The sequence below is a fragment of the Heptranchias perlo genome, chromosome 35 (assembly GCF_035084215.1).
Source record: "Heptranchias perlo isolate sHepPer1 chromosome 35, sHepPer1.hap1, whole genome shotgun sequence".
Lineage (NCBI taxonomy): Eukaryota > Metazoa > Chordata > Chondrichthyes > Hexanchiformes > Hexanchidae > Heptranchias > Heptranchias perlo.
The window spans coordinates 17,716,303-17,734,091 of record NC_090359.1 but is presented as its reverse complement, the minus strand read 5'-3'; the positions used below and the strand labels follow the sequence as shown (position 1 = coordinate 17,734,091).

At 50.1% G+C, this 17,789-nt stretch overlaps 1 protein-coding gene and 1 non-coding gene across 2 annotated transcripts; one reads left to right on the top strand and one right to left on the bottom strand.

Annotated features, from left to right (window-relative positions):
* Positions 1–2,345: 2,345 nt before the first annotated feature.
* trnad-guc (transfer RNA aspartic acid (anticodon GUC)) lies at positions 2,346–2,417 on the bottom strand. Its single transcript has one exon. It is a non-coding gene; the product is annotated as a tRNA-Asp (tRNA).
* An 8,702-nt stretch (positions 2,418–11,119) lies between these two features.
* Positions 11,120–15,395, top strand: LOC137302155 (ferritin heavy chain, oocyte isoform-like). The gene is made up of 4 exons (XM_067971821.1): positions 11,120–12,282; positions 13,916–14,062; positions 14,630–14,755; positions 15,159–15,395. Exons 1-4 carry the CDS (start codon positions 12,181–12,183, stop codon positions 15,303–15,305), a joined length of 522 nt encoding a protein of 173 aa, XP_067827922.1. The 5' UTR covers positions 11,120–12,180; the 3' UTR covers positions 15,306–15,395.
* The last annotated feature ends 2,394 nt before the right edge of the window (positions 15,396–17,789 follow it).

Here is a 17,789-nt window from a genome sequence, read left to right as displayed (position 1 = left end):
GTGGCAATTAACATTCACGCCAGACAAGTGACAGGCAATGATCATCTCCAAGAGAGAGTCCAACCACTTCCCCTTGACATTTAATTTCATTACTGTTGCCGAATCGCCCACCATCAACATCCTGGGTGTCACCATTCACCGGAAACTTAACTGGTGAAGCCACATAAATACTGTGGCTGCAGGAGCAGATCAGAGGCTGGGTATTCTGCGGCGACTGACTCACCTCCTGACTCCCCAAAGCCTTTCCACCATCAACAAGGCACTAGTCAGGAGTGTGAAGAAATACTCGCCACTTGCGTGGATGAGTGCAGCTCCAACAACACTCAAGAAACTCGACACCATCCAGGACAAAACAGCCTGCTTGATTGGCACCTCATCCACCTTAAACATTCACTCCCTCCACCACCGGCGCACCGTGGCTGCAGTGTGTACCATCCACAGGAAGCAATGCAGCAACTCGCCAAAGCTTCTTCGTAAGGACCTCCCAAAACCTCGACTCTACCACCTAGAAGGAAAAGGGCAGCAGGTCCACGGGAACAACACCACCTGCACAGTCCCTTTCAATTCACACACCATCCTGACTTGGAAGTACATCGCTGTGTCAAAATCCTGGAACTCCCCATCTACCAGCACTGTGGGAGTACCTTCACCATACAGACTGCAGCGGTTCAAGAACGGAAGCTCACCACCACCTTCTCAAGGGCAATTAGGGATGAGCAATACCTGCTGGCCTTGCCAGCAATGCCCACATCCCATGAAAGAATAAAAAAAATCATCCAAATAACCTCTGGTCTGTCTCTCCCTATGTTTGAGTCACTCTATGTTTATATGTATGCGTGTGTGTCTGTTTCTTTGTGTAGGTGTGTCTTTCTGTGTATTTTTGTGTCTGTCGATGCATGCGTGTGTCTCACATTTTCTATGTTTTCCTGAATGCGTCTGTTTCTCCTTCTTTCTCTCACTCTCTCCCGCGCTCCCCACATAATTTTACTCTGGACATAATTGAACAAAGAGATGAAAAAGTGGTCGGGAAGTCTTTTTTCAACAGTGGCCTGTGGAAAATTAAACAAACTGTCATCAAACAATCGTTCAAAAAGAATCAGTAAAACATGAAGCATCTGTGGTGAATGTACGGTAACACCCAGCATCGATTCCTCGTTAGTATAGTGGTGAGTATCCCCGCCTGTCACGTGGGAGACAGGGGTTCAATTTCCCGACGAGGAGGTTATTGCTGCTTTAGAAGTTTCACTTTCATTTATCTGCAATATTGGATGTTGAAAATACAATGACAAACTGACTCGGCCTTTCCCACTTCCACAATTTGATTTCACAGCGATTTTAAAATCTGCTCTCTGCCTCACTCTTCAGCTCGATGTGAGAACCGCAATGATGGGCAAGAAATAGAATGCAGAATTGTGCTGTGGACAGACCGGGTCTGAGTCACCAGCCCGAAACAGGGAGAGACCGATCGAGAGAGAGAGAGAGACAGAAAGAAAAAAGATGGCGATACAGAGAGAGACAGGTCTCGGAACAGGCGCAGATGAGAAAGCAGACTCGGAAGATCTCACATACAGCAATGAAAAGGATGCATGTTTCAGTGAATCTATTTTAACTACTTCTTTGATGACAGTTTGTTTAACTTTCCACGCGCCACTGCTGAAAGAAGACTTACTTTCTATCTCTTTGTTAGTCAAGGTCCAGAGAAAAATTATGTGGGGAACAGGGAAAAAGTGACAGAAAGAAAGAGACACTCAGAAACGGGTAGAAAAAGTGAGACACACGCAGACATATTCACACATACACAAACACACACATTCATAGCTACATACACACTCACACAAAGACACACCGGCATGTACACACAAACATACACCCTCCAAAAACCTGAAAGTAACACAGGACTACTTGCCAAACAGCAGAAGCAGCATGCTATAGACAGAGCAAAGCAATCCCACAACCAACGGATCTTCTGCAGTCCTGCCACACCCAGTTGTGAATGCTGGTGGTCAATTAAACAACTAACGGGAGGAGGCTCTGTGAACATCCCCATCCTCAATGATGGTAAAGCCCAGCACGTGAGTGCAAAAGACAAGGCTGAGCTGTGAGCAACCATCTTCAGCCAGAAGTGTCGGGTGGATGATCCATCTCGGCCTCCTCCCGATATCCCCACCATCAGAGAAGCAAGTCTTACATCGAGGTGAAGAATGACGCACAGAGCAGATTTTAAAACCGCTGGAATATCAGTTCATTTAAATTGAGCAAAGTGGGAATCTCCGAGTCAGTTTTACACTGCACTTTCCACATCCAATATTGGAGATAAAAGCTTTTGAAGGCAGCAAAAGTTTAACCTCCTCGTCGGGGAATTGAACCCCGGTCTCCCGCGTGACAGGCGGGGATACTCACCACTATACTAACGAGGAACTACTATATTGATTCTACACTCACCCCAGATGGCGTTAAAAATGCTTCATGTGTCAGTGAATTTCTTTCAACTATTTATTTGATCACAGTTTGTTTAATTTTCCACGGGCCACCGTTGAAAGAACCTTTAACATTTCCATCTCTTTGTTAGACAACGAACAACTGACTCTGTCTTTCTTTCGTTCTTTCTTTCTCTTTTATCGTGGTGAGTTGCCCCGCCTTAGTCCGTGGTTTAATTCCCCGACGGGGAGGAAGCATTTATGAGACGCCAACTTTAATTTTATGTCTTCGCCAAGCTTCTTCCAGATGTTTGATTTTCCTCCCCGCCTTTTTTCCGCGAGGGTGCCCTCCTTCCCCCCCGGCGGAGGCCTTGTGTTGTTTTTTTATTCTTCGAGTGTGTTCATGTGCAGTCAACAATAAACCCAGAATATGTGTCATAATAATTTTTTTCCCTTGTGTTTTCGGCCCTTTTTCATAAGAAGGGGGGGTTTGGGTGGTTTTTTTTGTCGACTGGAAGTTCAGTCAGAATGAGGCTTTTTTCTCCCCTTTTTCCTTGTGTGTTTTTAGGCCCCCCTTTTATAAGTAGTGGGGGGGCGGTTCAGGGTGTGTTCATGTGCAATAAACCAAAAAACCCAAAATAAGTGTCAAATAATAATTTTATTATTTCGGTTCAGGATGCACTCCAGTTTCGTCTAGTTTTCTCGTTTAGCCTCATCTGGGACAATTGGAGTCAGCTGACTGCAGGTTTTGTATAAAAGGTGCTGGTTGGTGGGTAAAGTGATAGTTGAGTTGTTTGGTATCATGGGGGATTTAGTGGTGAGAGGTTTGTTCCCAGTGCTGGTGTTAGTTGGAGTGGTTTGTTGCTCTGACATTTGGCAACAGTTTAGAGGGCAGAGATTTCCATGGAGAAGAGTAAAACCCACCCCTGTGCCCCAGAGAGTCCCTTCCCCTGTCCCTCCCTTTGGTTCCCATTTCAGTGTGTCTGAGGGGAGAAGTCTGTCTCCACTGCAGACTGTGATGGTGCAGTGTGGAGAGCAGAACCTGCTGGTGAGGGGAGACATGGATTTATTTAGAACCAGGCACCTGATTAAAGCTGCTGACCTGACCCTGGGGACAGCAGGTTGTTGGCCAACTGGGATCTACTCTCAGAACCACACTGTCCTCTTTGACTATGGGCTCCATGAATGTGGCAGCAGATTGCAGGTAATGTGATTCCTCAACTCTTGCTCCAATTTCACTGTGTAGATTACTGCCCACTCAGAACTCATTAACATTGGGTGAAACTCCAGCCACTGAGGAGATCCCTGAATGAAATCTGTGTATAAATTCTTGCCCACTGTTAAATATCACCCTGTGTGAAACTACTTCTTTATGTTGCCATGTCTATCTTAGCTTCATATTTAAAAAGAACTTCAACTAGTCACTGAGGGACTGCATCTTTCTTAAATGGGTCATTACTACTCTAACTGAGATTCAATTCTATTGGCCTTGAACCTTCACCTACATTTCTCCAAACCACTCTGTTTTGTGCCTCAATTGATTTATCTTTTCTGTGCCTTCCTGTGGATATTCAGGCCTGTTGCCTCAACTTGTGGTCAATGAATGTTCAGTGTGGAAGTTCCTGTTGAGACTTCTCTTGAAAGATGAAACAAGTGGAATAATAATTGGGATACAATGTATTAAAGGGGAACTCCACTTTTGGTTATTACACCTGCCAATCCCCTTGATTCCATGGATACAGATGAGGTTTAAAAGTGATGTTGTGTTTTGTGCTCCATATCAGGGGTAACTTGAAGCCCCTTAAGGTGAAAGCTCTATTCTATTTGGGAAAGAATGCTCATCAAATCTGGCTGTGCCAATCATTTCAGGGTTTCTGACTGCAGGCCTGAAGTCCCCTGTAATAGAAGGTGGACTGAGCAGAGTAACAGAGGCTGCTGCAGGCAACTTCTGCCAATGGTGGAGCTGCTTCAATCATGTGTCATTGAGGAGCAGCTGAAACCCCTCAAACTGCTGCTTAACAGGGCAGGAAAATGACCAGAAATAGCTCTTGTCCAATAAGACCAGCTCTTCATTCCTTAAGCTGATGTCTTTCAGATGGCTGGAGATTTCCTGGTCTATACCACCCACCTGAACCATACCCCAAATGCTTGTGGATCTGTCATTGTGAGAACTAATGGAGCAGTCATTCCCATTGAGTGCCACTATTTTAGGTAAGAATCTTTACTCTATTGCAAATAAGGTCTACAGCAGGTGCAGTTCTCTGAAGTTGTCCTGAAATTACACGCCTGTCCTTCCAGGAAGGGCAATGTGAGCAGTGACCCTATCAAGCCCACCTGGATCCCATTCAGCTCGACCAAGTCTGGAGAAGGGCTTCTGTCATTCTCACTGTGTCTTATGAACGGTATGTGATGGGTGGATGGGGAGTGCTTTTCTGTCGTCTCCCACTGGGAGTTACACCCACTGTCTCCAACCCTTGTCCTCTTGTACTTCAGATGACTGGCTTACAGAGCGCACCTCGACTGTCTACTACCTGGGTGACCTCATTCACATTGAGGCCTCTGTTTCAATGACCAACCACATGCCCTTGAAGCTCTACATTGACAGCTGTGCAGCTACATTGAGCCCAGACAAGGATTCCACCCCAAGATACAACATCATTGACTACCATGGGTAAGGAGCTCTCTGCTTTCTCCAGCTGGTTATGTCCCAAAGGTTCACTTAATTCACTTTCTGTTTTTTTAATCTTTCTTCAGTTGCCTCCTGGACAGCAAAGCTGAGGACTCCTTTTCAACCTTTGTGTTGCCAAGAGGTGAACGTGAGCTGGACAAACTCCAGTTTGACCTGGATGCGTTCCGCTTCTTTGGAGATGACCATTCCTTGGTAAGAGGAAGCCAAACATTGGGGTTCCCCATGTTGGGAGGAGGTCACTAAATAACAACTTGTATTGAATGTGTCCCTCAGATTTTCATCACCTGTCACCTGAAAGTTGCTGCAGTGGATCGGAGAGATTCCATGAACAAAGCTTGTACTTTCCAGAATATGTAAGTTCCCTCTCTTGCTCAGGGATGTGTTGTATTAAAGGGTGATGGACAACCTGGTTGATAAACTGATTCTCTGGTTTAGCTCGACCCCATTGGAAGAATTGACCAATGACGTGTGCGCCTGTTGTCGTCTGGGCAACTGCAGTGCTCGGAGGGAATTCTGACTTGATTCCAGAGGAAGGAGGGATCTTGTATCTGGACCTGGTAGGACATTGATCCTCTCTATGTTGGAGGTCACCCTTTACCCTCTCTAACTGGAATGTTTGATATTGCAGGGAGTGATGCTGAATTGAAGTGGGAGGGTGAGGCCTCACTTGGACCCCTGGTCATTCTGGATCCTGAAGTGTCAGACCTGGCAACTGAGCCCCTTAATGATGTTGAGCAAAGGATGCAGGAGAGGTCTCCAGGTGGTGAGTTGGCGGACTGCTGGTTTCCATTTTCCCCTCAATATTTCCTTCACTCACTGACCATTGGTTTCTTCTTCCGTTTTAGGTGTGGAGTCTGAGGTGGTCCTGATCCTGATCCTGGCCCTGACTGTGACCGCTGTCTCTGATCTCTGCTTTTTTTTTTCTTAGGCCCCCCTTTTATAATTAGTGGGGGTTTAGGGTGTGTTTGTGCAGAAAACCAAAAACCAGTGTCAAATTAAGATTTTATTATTTTTGTCCAGGATGCTCTCCAGCCCCTGCAGTGCCCATCGGCGGAGATGGTGTCGCCATATTCCATCGAGCTACACCCACCCCAAGTCTCAGGCCGACTAATAACAAAGGCCTTGCAAAAGAAAACCTCCTCTCCCCAATTCCCACTGTGTTTGGAGAGGGGCTCCTTTGCAGGATTTTGTAAAAAAGAATATCCGTGATAGTGGGAGGGAGGGATGGTCGAATGGGAAGGAGGGAGTCTGCAGGGGTGGGCTGCTGCAGAAGTAGGTGGAAGAGGGGCGGGGTTGCACCTTAACAGGTGGATCTTCTGGTGGGCAGGGGGAGGAGATGTCTTCCCCTAGACAGCTGGAGCTGCCCAGTCCTCCACAGATTGAAAAGTAACTTCACCCAGGCAGCTCCAGCTGTCCTGGGCCAGACACTGGGGGGAAACCCCCTGTTCTGTATGATCTTTCCTCCCCCGACCTTCAGTTGGTCACACTGCACCGCACCGACCTCCTCTTCCCCCCCCCCCCCCCCTCCCTCTGTTGGATGGTATCGGTCAGCAGCAGCACACCCCTCAGTGAATGGTGGTCGTCTTCTTCCTCCTTCCTCCCTGTTGGTTGTTTGTTCCTCTCCTTCTCCTGGATTCAGTTATACAAGCAAGGGCTAGTTCTTTTCACCCTGCTCTCCACCCAGAGCTTTAACTCTGACCTCTGCTCCACTCAGCAGTATTAACTGGCAAGTTCAGTCAGGCTGATCCCTGGATGGATTGATGGTCTGTCTGAAAGACATCCAATCGTATCCCAACAGTGACTCCTTATTTTTTCTTTTAGAAATTTATGAAATAGGACAATGGAAGTGATTGAATGAAAGGAGCATCCGAAAGACATTGAGTTGGATCAAAAACAGTTTTTTACTATTTTCACCACTCCGCTCAGCTCAGGAGTGTGGGATGGAAGAGCAGCCGGGGGTTTATCAGCTACTCTTTTTCTGATGAGTCTGAAAGACATCCAATCGCATCAAAGCAGTGACCTTTTTGCTGTTTTTAGCAGCCAGGATTTTTTCGTGACTTTTTTCCATTCCCAACAGCGACATTTTTTAGGCCCCCCCTTTTAAAAGGAGGGGGATTTGGGGTGTTTTTATGTGCAAAAATCCCAAAGAAAAACCAAAACCAGTTTCAAAATATAAATTTATTTTCCTCGTCCAGGATGTGTACCGGCAGACACCGCGTGCTCCATCTCCAGGGCCACCCGGGCGCGGAGCATTCCGCGGAAGAGAGGCAGACAGTCCGAGCGACCGCCCCCACGGGCCGCAAGCAACCTGGACCTGTGGATGGCCACCTTGGACAGGCCCATGAGGACGTCCGCCGGCCTGCCCGCCCCCCTCCTCAGCAGGCGGCCAAAGATCAGGAGCGTGGGACTGAATTGCAGCCAGAACCTGAGGAGCAGCCCCTCCAAATAATCACAGGGGCTGCAGTCTCCCACACCCCGTGAACAAATGAAACACTGACTCCTCCAGGCCGCAGAAATTGCAGGCGGCCTGGGAGTCCGTAAAATGGGGTGAACGCCTATTGCACGCGACTGCTCCGTGCAACACTCTCCACCCCAGATGCCCGATGTAACACGGGAGGATCCCCGAGTAGAGAGCCCCCCCACTGGGGACCCCCGCCTCTGCCGGATGGCAGGCCAGGGCGTGTCCGGGCGAGAGACGAGGGCGAGGAAGTGGAGTGTGTGCAGGAGCAGCCCGTACAGGAAATCCCTCCGCGCGGAGTGAAAAGGCACGGAGGGAATTTCCCAGACAGCTCAAGTTGTGAGGCGCAGCCTCCCGAGCCAGACTCAGCGGAGCGTCCAGCTGGTCGGCGTCCTCCGGGCTGACCTTTGGCAGGTCCTCCCACAAAACTCTGCGCGCTTCCTCACTGGACGGCTCTGGAGAGAACAGAGCCTCGTAGTAAGATCGAGCCCGGGCCCTGACTCCCTCCGGGTCCGAGACGAGGGACCCGTCGTCGGCCAGCAGCGTAAGGAGATGCTTACGGGCCCCCCCGCCGCTTTTCCAGCGAGGTCCAGTTGCAGGTCCCTCAGAGCATCCTTCTCTTTGTATGCCCACCGCAGGGCCGGATCCTCGGCGGTCTGACCGAGACGGGACTCCAGGCCAAGCACCTCCTGCTCCAACCGCCTGACCTCGGACTCCCGTCTCTTAATCGACCCCCTCGCGTACTCTTGACAGAAGAGGCGGACGTGAGCCTTGCCCACGTCCCACCATAGCCTCAAGGAGGAGAAGCCTCCCCGCTTCCCTCTCCAGTCGCTCCAGAACAGACGGAACGAGTCCCGGAACCGCGCGTCCTCCAGCAGCCGGTTGTTAAAGTCCAAGTACGCGGACCCCGACCGGGCGCGGAACAGAGCGAGCTCCATCCACACCAGGTGGTGGTCCGAGCACGACACCAGCCGGATGGAGGCCGACGGGACGCAGGAGGCGTACGCCCGCGAAACGTACAGGCGGTCGATTCTGGTGCTCCCCCCTCCGGCCCTCACAAAGGTGAACTGGCTGGAGTCGGGATGGAGATTCCGCCAGACGTCCACCAAGTCGAAGGACCCGACCAGGTCCCTCAACTTCTCCGTCGCCGTTCGGCAACGCGCGGGACCGGAGCGGTCCCTCGCCTCGAGGGTACGGTTAAAATCCCCCCCGAGGATAATGCACTCGCCGGCGTCGACGGAGTTCAGGTAAGTGGACACTTCTTCAAAGAAGCTCACTTGCTCGGCTCCGGAACAGGGGGCGTACACGTTCACCAGGTGAAGCGGCACGTCCCCGTGGCGAAGGGCTACGTGGAGCAAGCGGCCCGGCACCGGCTCCTTGACCCCCAAGATCTCCGGCTGAAAAGTCGGGGCCAACAAGATGGCCACCCCGCTCGAAACGCTGGCGAGGTGACTCAAGTAGACCCCCCCTCCCCATTCCAGGATCCACGTGGCCTCGTCTCCCGGAACGGTGTGGGTTTCCTGCAGAAAGCACACCGCATACTTCCCGTCCCGAAGGACCGAGAACTTGTCAAATCTACGGCGGGCGTCTCTGCCGCCGTTGATGTTGAGGCTGGCTATGGTTATCTCCATGGCAAGAGCACAGCGCAACCTACTTAAACCTAACGCGCGGAGGGAGCGGGGCCGCTAGTCGACCGCCACTCCCTCAAGAGCCCGGTGAGGAGGGATCTGAGCCGACGCAGCCCGACCCCGCCGCCGTCCCCTTCCGCGGCCACGGACGCGACGGCGGCCAGGACCGAGCGGATTAATTGCGCCGGCTCCGACCAACGGTCGAGGGCCAGCCGGACGCCATCGCGACGATGGCTCCAAACGGACACAAAATCCCGGAGTTCCTCAACGGGGATGAGGGGAGACTCGGTGTCGGGCACGAGGGCGTCCACCACCTCACTGGCGGCGAACTCCAAATCCTCCCCAGTGCCCACCACCGAGTCCCCGACCTCCTCCGGATCATCGTCGCTCGCGGCCGACCCACTCCCCGCACAGGGTGCGGAGAACGAGACGGCCGCGCCGGCCGGCCCCGCCTCTGTCACGATCCCACCCCCCGGATCGTCGGCAGAGGAGTCCCCCCCGGGCTCTACCGGGGGCTCCGGGTCAGAGGGCGGCGCCGGGCGGGGACCCTCCCCATCCTCCGGGCGGTGAAAAACAGGCACCCGGATATAGGGGCAAACCGGGGAAACCGGGGAGAACGTGTACTCCAGTTCTCCCACCTCCCCCGGCTCCGTGCCCAGATACTGGGAGGAGGGGGTCCCCCCACCCACGTCGCCACCGACCGACCCGGCCCGTGAGATGTTTTTATTAAACCCCGCCACCAGGTCGAGCAGGTCCTGGGAGAGGTCGAGCCGGGGGCAGACGAATCCGGCCTCTTCGGCCTCGCCCGCCCCGGCACCCAGGACGCCCGACCCGGTGAACGGGGTACGTATGTCTATGGGGGGATCCGCGACCCCCCCTATCAGCAGGGTCTCTCCATCCCCCCCGGGCGGCACGGGCACGATCTCCTCCCCCCGAGAGGCAGAAGACCCCCGCCGCTGTTTAGATGTAACGGGTGGGGCCGCAGGATCCGCGAGTGGCGCCAACTCCCCATCCACGGGGGGCCGTCCCTTAGCAGGTTTCCCCCCCGCTTCCAGGGAGTGGCGCCTTTTCTTCTTGCCGGAGGGTCGCGGAGGGAGGGGGAGCCCCATGTCTGCTGGGGCCCCCACCTCCGCTCCCTCCTGACTACCCGCCAGCCCGGGCTCTGTCGCGACCGCGAGATGTTGATCAGCCGCGGTCACGACCACGGCCTTGGGCTGGCTAGACCCGTTAACGTCCCGGGGACCAGCCTCCTGGTGCCTCGTCTTCTTCAGCGCTTTTCGCAGCCGAGGGTGCCCTCCTTCCCCCCCCCCCCCCCCCGGCGGAGGCCTCGTCGGCAACCTCCGCCCGCGCAGTTGACTCTCCCGACGCGGGGGCGGGGTTAGGGGGAGGAGCGGTGGCGGCGCCAGCCTTGGCCGCCGTAGCTTGTTTGGCGGCCTGGGAGGCGGGGCAGTTCTTCTTTAGGTGTCCCACCTCCTTACAGGCATGGCACCGCCCACCCTCCGCCGTCCAGAAGACACGGTAGGCTGTCCCGTCATGGAGGGCGTTAAAGCCCCCCTCCGTCACCTCCTCCCGTGCCAGTGTAATAAAGGCTTGGCGACGGAAGGAGTAAACATGCCGGAGGCTTTTATCCTTGAGGCCGAGCGTCAGCGGCGTTATCCCCGACCTCACCTCCCCAAGTTGACGCAGGTGGGGGAGGAGGAGCTCATCCGGAAGGAAGGGCGGGACGTTGGAGATGACAACCCGCTGCGCGGTGGCCTCCAGCGGGTCCACCGGCAGGAAAGTCCCGCCCACCGTGAGCCCCTTGCTCGGGGCCAGGGACACCGCCCGCTCGGACCTCAAAAAGACAACAGCCTTCCCGTAGACCTTGGAGGCCGCAACGATGGCCGAGGGGCCGACAACCTCGGCCATGGCCTTTACGCAGGCCTCAATGGTCATGTTGGGGTGGGCGTAGGCCTTGACCCCATTCTTCCTCGTCAAGAGGCGAAACGGCGCCGGCCCAGCAGGAGCGGCAGAAACAGCAGGAGCGGCCGCCGCGGCAACTCCCGCATACGTCCTGCTGGGTCCCGGCACCGGCGAAGATGGTGACGCCATAGTCTCAGGCCGATGGATGGAGACGGCCTTAATGGACGTCGGGATAACCGCCTCTCCCACGTCTGCCAATATTAATTTGGGAGAGGGGCTCCTTTGTCCGATGTTTATGTCTTAAAAGGTATAGCTCGCAAGAGCAGGAGAGCAAGTGAGGGAGGGATGGCGCCCAAAGAAAGGAGGGAGTCCGCAGGGGTGGGCTGCCGCTGAAGTGGGTCGAAGAGGGGCGGGGCTGCACCTTCTTCCTTCTGGTGGGCAGTGGGGAGGAGATGTCTTCCCCTAGACAGCCGAAGCTGCCTCGGCTCAGTCCTCCAAGGATGGAAACAAAAGAAAAGTAACTTCACCCAGGCAGCTCCAGCTGTCCCGGGCCGGACACTTGGGGGGAAACCCTCTGTCCTTTTATGGTCTTCTTCCTCACCCTACCTCCAGCCGTCCACACCTCACGGTGCCGACCTCCTCTTCCTCCCACTGGTTGGTGCTCTTTTTCTCCTTCTCCCTCCCTCCTTGTTGATGGTGGTTTCTCCTTCTTTCTCCTTCTCCTTCTCCTTCTCCCCAAGGGACCCAGGCAAGGGCCTGCTCTCTCTGCTCTCTCTGCTCTCCACTCCACTCAGTGGCAGTCCAGCCACAAACACCTCCAAGGCCTTGCTGGTCTGTATTGCAAAGCTCTGATTGGCTCTGGATATCAATCTCTCCCCCAGAGCCCTGTCCTTTGTTAATTGGTGCCTGGATTCAGGGAAGATTCCTGATTGGCTATCAGGGATTGTCAATCATCATTGGTGCTGTCCATTCCTGGTTTAAATGCAGGCTGTCCCAGTAGTTTAAATACAAGAGCTTGGATCAGAAGAAAATAGTTCCACAACTTTCTAGGCAATATAAATTAGTCCCAATATATAAATAGTCAAGATGGTTTCCCAAGTATGTCAGAACTACCACAAGGAGTGTGAGGATGGTGTCAACAAGCAGATCAATATGGAGCTCTATTCCTCCTATGTTTACCTCTCCATGGTGAGTCTTGTACTGTCTCTTCATTCTGAGAACTTGGAATTTTTTCTTTGTTCAGAATTGGCTTCAAATTACATTTCTCTTGAGTTCCTTTTCCTCCCTGGGTGGAATATCTTTGGGCAGTGAGTACTTTGTGTGATATGGGGTGATCTTGTTGAGTTAATGTACTGCTCCTTACAGCACCTGCACTCTATTGAGGGGCTTAATATATGAACCTGGCTCAGTTGCTGCTTGAATTTGTAAGAGAAGAGCAGAAACCTGGTCAAGTGCTTGTCAACATTTGACTGAAAAGGTTCAGTTTCAATGGGGTGACTGTAGCCAGTGAAATGTTGACAGGTCCTCACTAGTTTTCTTGCATTTTTACTTGCAGGTGAAGTACTATGAGAGTCCTAGGCTTTTGTCACTGCCTTGATCCTTAACACAGATTGTGGAGTTTGAAACTTCTGGAATATAAGAATTTTCTTGTTCCTTGCACAATTTTAGATTTTTGTAAACAATTTTACAACACCAAGTTATAGTCCAACGGTTTTATTTTTAATCCCACAAGCTTTTGGGGGCTTTCCCCTTCCTCAGGCGGTGTGAAAATGAAATGACAATTTCGAATCCTTTGCATTTTAAGATCACATAACAAAGCCTGGTGATTACTGCCCGTTGCCAAGGCAATCTAAAAGGCCACTGAATATACAACCCCCCCCCCAAAAAAAGAGAAAGAGACAGAACGAAGACAGTCAATGACCTGTTATATTAAAAACAGATAACATTTGTTCGCTGGTGGGGTTACGTGTAGTGTGACATGAACCCAAGATCCCAGTTGAGGCCGTCCTCGTGGGTGCGGAACTTGGCGATTAATTTCTGCTCGACGATTTTGCGTTGTCGTGTGTCTCGAAGGCCGCCTTCGAGTATGTTTACCCGAAGGTCGGTAGCTGAATGTCCATGACTGCTGAAGTGTTCCCCCCGACAGGGAGAGAACCCTCCTGTTTGGCGATTGTTGCGCGGTGTCCGTTCATCGAGACACACGACAATGCAAAATCGTCGAGCAGAAATTAATCGCCAAGTTCCGCACCCATGAGGACGGCCTCAACCGGGATCTTGGGTTCATGTCACACTACACGTAACCCCACCAGCGAACAAATGTTATCTGTTTTTAATATAACGGGTCATTGACTGTCTTCGTTCTGTGTTTTTTTGGGGGGTTGTATATTCAGTGGCCTTTTAGATGACACCTTTCTGTCTGCTCACTGTGATTGCCTTGGCAACGGGCAGTAATCACCAGGCTTTGTTATGTGATCTTAAAATGCGAAGGATTCGAAATTGTCATTTCATTTCCACACCGCCTGAGGAAGGGGAAAGCCCCCGAAAGCTTGTGGGATTAAAAATAAAATCGTTGGACTATAACTTGGTGTTGTAAAATTGTTTACAATTGTGAACCCCAGTCCATCACTGGCATCTCCATCAATATTAGATTAGCAAGTAGAAGGAGGGGCTACTTACTCTAAGTACAGTTTAGTTTGAGTTACTAGTTAACATAGTATTTTTTTTAAAGAAACTTTGAGCACTCATTAACTGGGGAGGGGAGAGAAAGATAATTGTATGTCGGTGAGATCTAGGTCTGACATGATTCTGTTTAAAATTCCAGTCCTATTACTTTGACCGGGATGATGTTGCCCTGCGTCACTTTGCTGAGTTCTTCAAGGAGCAGTCACATGAGGAACGGGAGCACGCTGAGAAACTGCTGAAATTCCAGAATCAGCGTGGAGGCCGAATCATCTTTGAGGATATCAAGGTTAGCTGTGAATTAGTGACTGGACCACAGTTGGAAACCAGAAATGGCAAGATGCTGAAAGGGTGTGAAGAAACAAACCAGGGGTGGAAATATAATTCCTTGATTGAGTGCAGTTTGCTAAAATGAACAGTGATGTGGGATATAAAAGCAAACCAGATTGCTGTGATGAGGGAATAGTTGAACCAAAGACTATGCTGCTTCAAGGGATGAGTCAATGAGGAGGAGGGTTTAGATTGATCTATCCAAGATCCAGAACACATGATGGGCTGAATGGCCTGCTTTGTGCTATAAATGTAACTAATATTGGCAGTGATTTGTCACATCATTAACTTGTTTTGGTCGTTAGTTCACAATTCTTTCTGCAGACTGACGATGGAGCATGAGGAATTGTTTCACAGCAGAAAATGTGCATTTGGCTGTAATCTCCAACTGAGGCATGTTTTTATTTGCATAGTCACAGTACTTTGTTCAGTTATCTGGGTTATCAACTGTGTTCCCAATTCTCACTTGAAGTTAGCCACGAGAGCATCAGATGTTGATGGAATTTTACATGTTCTGCACTTTCAGAAGCCAGAGCAGGATGAGTGGTGCAATGGTCTGGAGGCGATGCAGAGAGCTCTGCAGATGGAGAAGAATGTGAACCAGAGTCTGCTGAATCTGCACAAACTGTCCACTGAGAGGACAGACCCTCATGTAAGTCCTTAGTGCCTTGTAGCATTTAATGCTTGTTGATTTAGGGTGAAAGGAATGTTAACTTCAAGTCATTGAAGTTGGTGCCATTCTTCAAATATCAGACCAGGTTCTGTCTGATGGCTTTTCACTTCGAAGCCTGGTGTACTGGGGAGATTCTGGTCAAGGTTTTCACCCATGAAATTCTCTAGTCCATCTGTTTCTTCAGACTAATGGACAACTTAATTAGTACCAGTTTTGGTGAGCAGTAGATCTCCGAAAACAAAGCAGGAGAGTTCACTCTTGTGTAACAGCCACTTTTATTAGGACAGATCTCCTGAAGTAGGAAGAAGTGAATAGATCAAGACTACCTGAAAAGCAATATGCTCAAATAGCTGCCTTTAATGAAAATGTCTCCCTTTCCCAGTTGTGTGACTTCCTGGAGACCCACTACTTGGATGAACAAGTGAAGATGATCAAGAAGCTTGGAGATCACATCACCAACCTGAAGAGACTGGGAGCCCCTGAGAATGGCATGGGAGTGTACCTGTTTGACAAGCACAGCCTGCATTGACTGGGATTCTATACATGGTGAATGCTTTGGTTGTGGTTATTTCCCAGTTTTCTCATCTGTTATACATGGAAATAAAAGTTATTCATCAAACTGGTTTGTCTTTGTTGTATAATTAAGTAGCTGATTGATTATCCCGATCACCAAGATCCCCACTGCACGACACCCAGCTGAGTAACTTATGATCCAAGTAAGAACTTTTTCCAGGCCTAAACAATATAAAAGCCCTTCCTGGTATAGCTTCCTCACTTGACTCTGTGCCAACCCAGGATGGTTATGGTCAAACTCCCAATTGTGACTGGGCTGCCTGAAATACATAATTTCTGCAACTATAATCTAAGCAACAATTCCTGCAGAAAAAGGGTTTTCATAACCTTTACAAACAAAGCATCATCAATATGTTGTGCTTTGCAACAAGAAAGGGGGAGGGATGCTGTATTAGTGACTGGAGAATGATGAGTATCTGTCAGAGTAAGGGAGCAGGTCCCTGTAATTCACGTGCCTTTGCAGTCATTTGATGCCACAAGTCACTCACTGGGTTGCTCGAGTTGTGGTATCTGTAGAGTGTACTATTGACAGCCCTAGAGTCTTCCTTTGGGCAGACTGTCCTGTTTAATGTTTTTCCCCCCTTCATCTGGGGCAATATTTGCCCATTCTTTGTGATAAAGCAAACCAGCTGTTTGCATAAAACATCAAACTGCAGTCTGTCCTCTGGTATTTGCTGTTGGGTAACGTGTGATGGTAGAAATGAAATTAAAGCAAATGATTCCTCTATCACCCAACAACTTAAACTGCCTTTTTGATTATTGCATCATTGTTATAAGGAGCCACAAGTTAATTGTAATCCAATAGTTTCTGTACATTATCTTCCATACTTCATGTATTCTTTCAAACTAACACAACTTATACAAAAAGACTGCCCTTAACCCACGAATTGCGATTTTTTTTTTTTCACCTGAAGGCACCAGAAATGAAACCATAAAGTTTGTGAGCCCACTAAATAAATATTCTTTCAAGGACTGAGGAAGCAGACAAGGAGCTGTCAACATGGTAACACGACCTACAAATTAAATATTGGCTTGACTGGCAGGGGATGGAGGATGTCTGTCTGAGCAAGATTGAATGCCATGGTAGGGCAACAGGGTAGGCCTATGGGATTAGGACTACTGCTGATGTGAAGGATAAACACCAACATGAACTGGTTGGGCCAAACAGCCAGTTTCGGTGTAAGTTTTATGTAATTCACTCTTCTCTGTTAAGGCTTTGTGGTCCTTTTATTCAATGCCTGGTAAATGGACCAGAGATACAACAGGATAGGAACAAAATCCAAAATACTGGAAAACTCAAACACAAACAGAAAATGCTGGAGATACTCACCAGATCAGGCAACATTGGTCTAGAAAACAGGAGACAGTTGACATATCAGATATAAAACCTTTCCTCACAACAGACTCGAGATTTGCAGGAGATGAATAAACAGTGCAAACTAAACACTGGACTTTACAGGTTCTAAATTTCATGGGGATAAAACTGCACATCGCACTTTACAGTGATGGAGGAACAGAGTTCTGTTTGAACCTCCCAACTGATCCACTTTCCATTTCCCCAACTCGTTGTCGGTTGGTTTGCGGACTCACTGCGGACTGTCTGGTGAAGGTCAGTCTCCTTCAATCTATTGTGGTGATCAACATTGTGAATCTTGGTATAATGGACTCTTTCTGGACACACCAAGATGCCCATCAATTGTCCAAAAGACAGGATAACTTAGAACCGATTGTGCTCGACACCATCTACGGGATGGGATTTCCATTTGTAAACTCATAGATCTCTTTGAGATATGTTGTGAAGCTCTGATTCTGGGAACAGAGATGTTATCAGATTTTTTACCGACTCTTTCTGGACACACCAAGATGCCCATCAATTGTCCAAAAGACGGGATAACTTAGAACCAATTGTGCTGGACCCCATCTACGAGATGGGATTTCCATTTGTAAACACATCGATCTCTTTGAGATATGTTGTGAAGCTCTGATTCTGGGAACATAGAAGTTATCAGATTATCAGATTTTTTTTTTCTTTCTATTTTTTATACTCAGAGGGACCCGGGCAAGGGCCTGCTCTCTCTGCTCTCCACTCAGTGGCAGTTCAGCCACAATCAGCTCCAATGCCGAGCTGGTGTGTCTCAAAGACAACCCAACAGAGATGTGATCAGATTTTTTTTTTTGTGTTAGGCCCCCCTTTTATAAGAAGGGGGGTGTGGGGTGTGCTTAAATACTAAAACCAAACAGACCAAAACCAAGTGTTCAAATTAAAATTTTATTTTCCTCGTTCAGGATGCACTCCAGCCCCTGCGGTGCCCCCCAGTCGCGGAAAGCCTCGAGCGTACCGGCAGACACCGCGTGCTCCATCTCCAGGGCCACCCGGGCGCGGAGCATTCCGCTGAAGAGAGGCAGAGAGGCCGAGCGACCGCCCCCACGGACCACGATC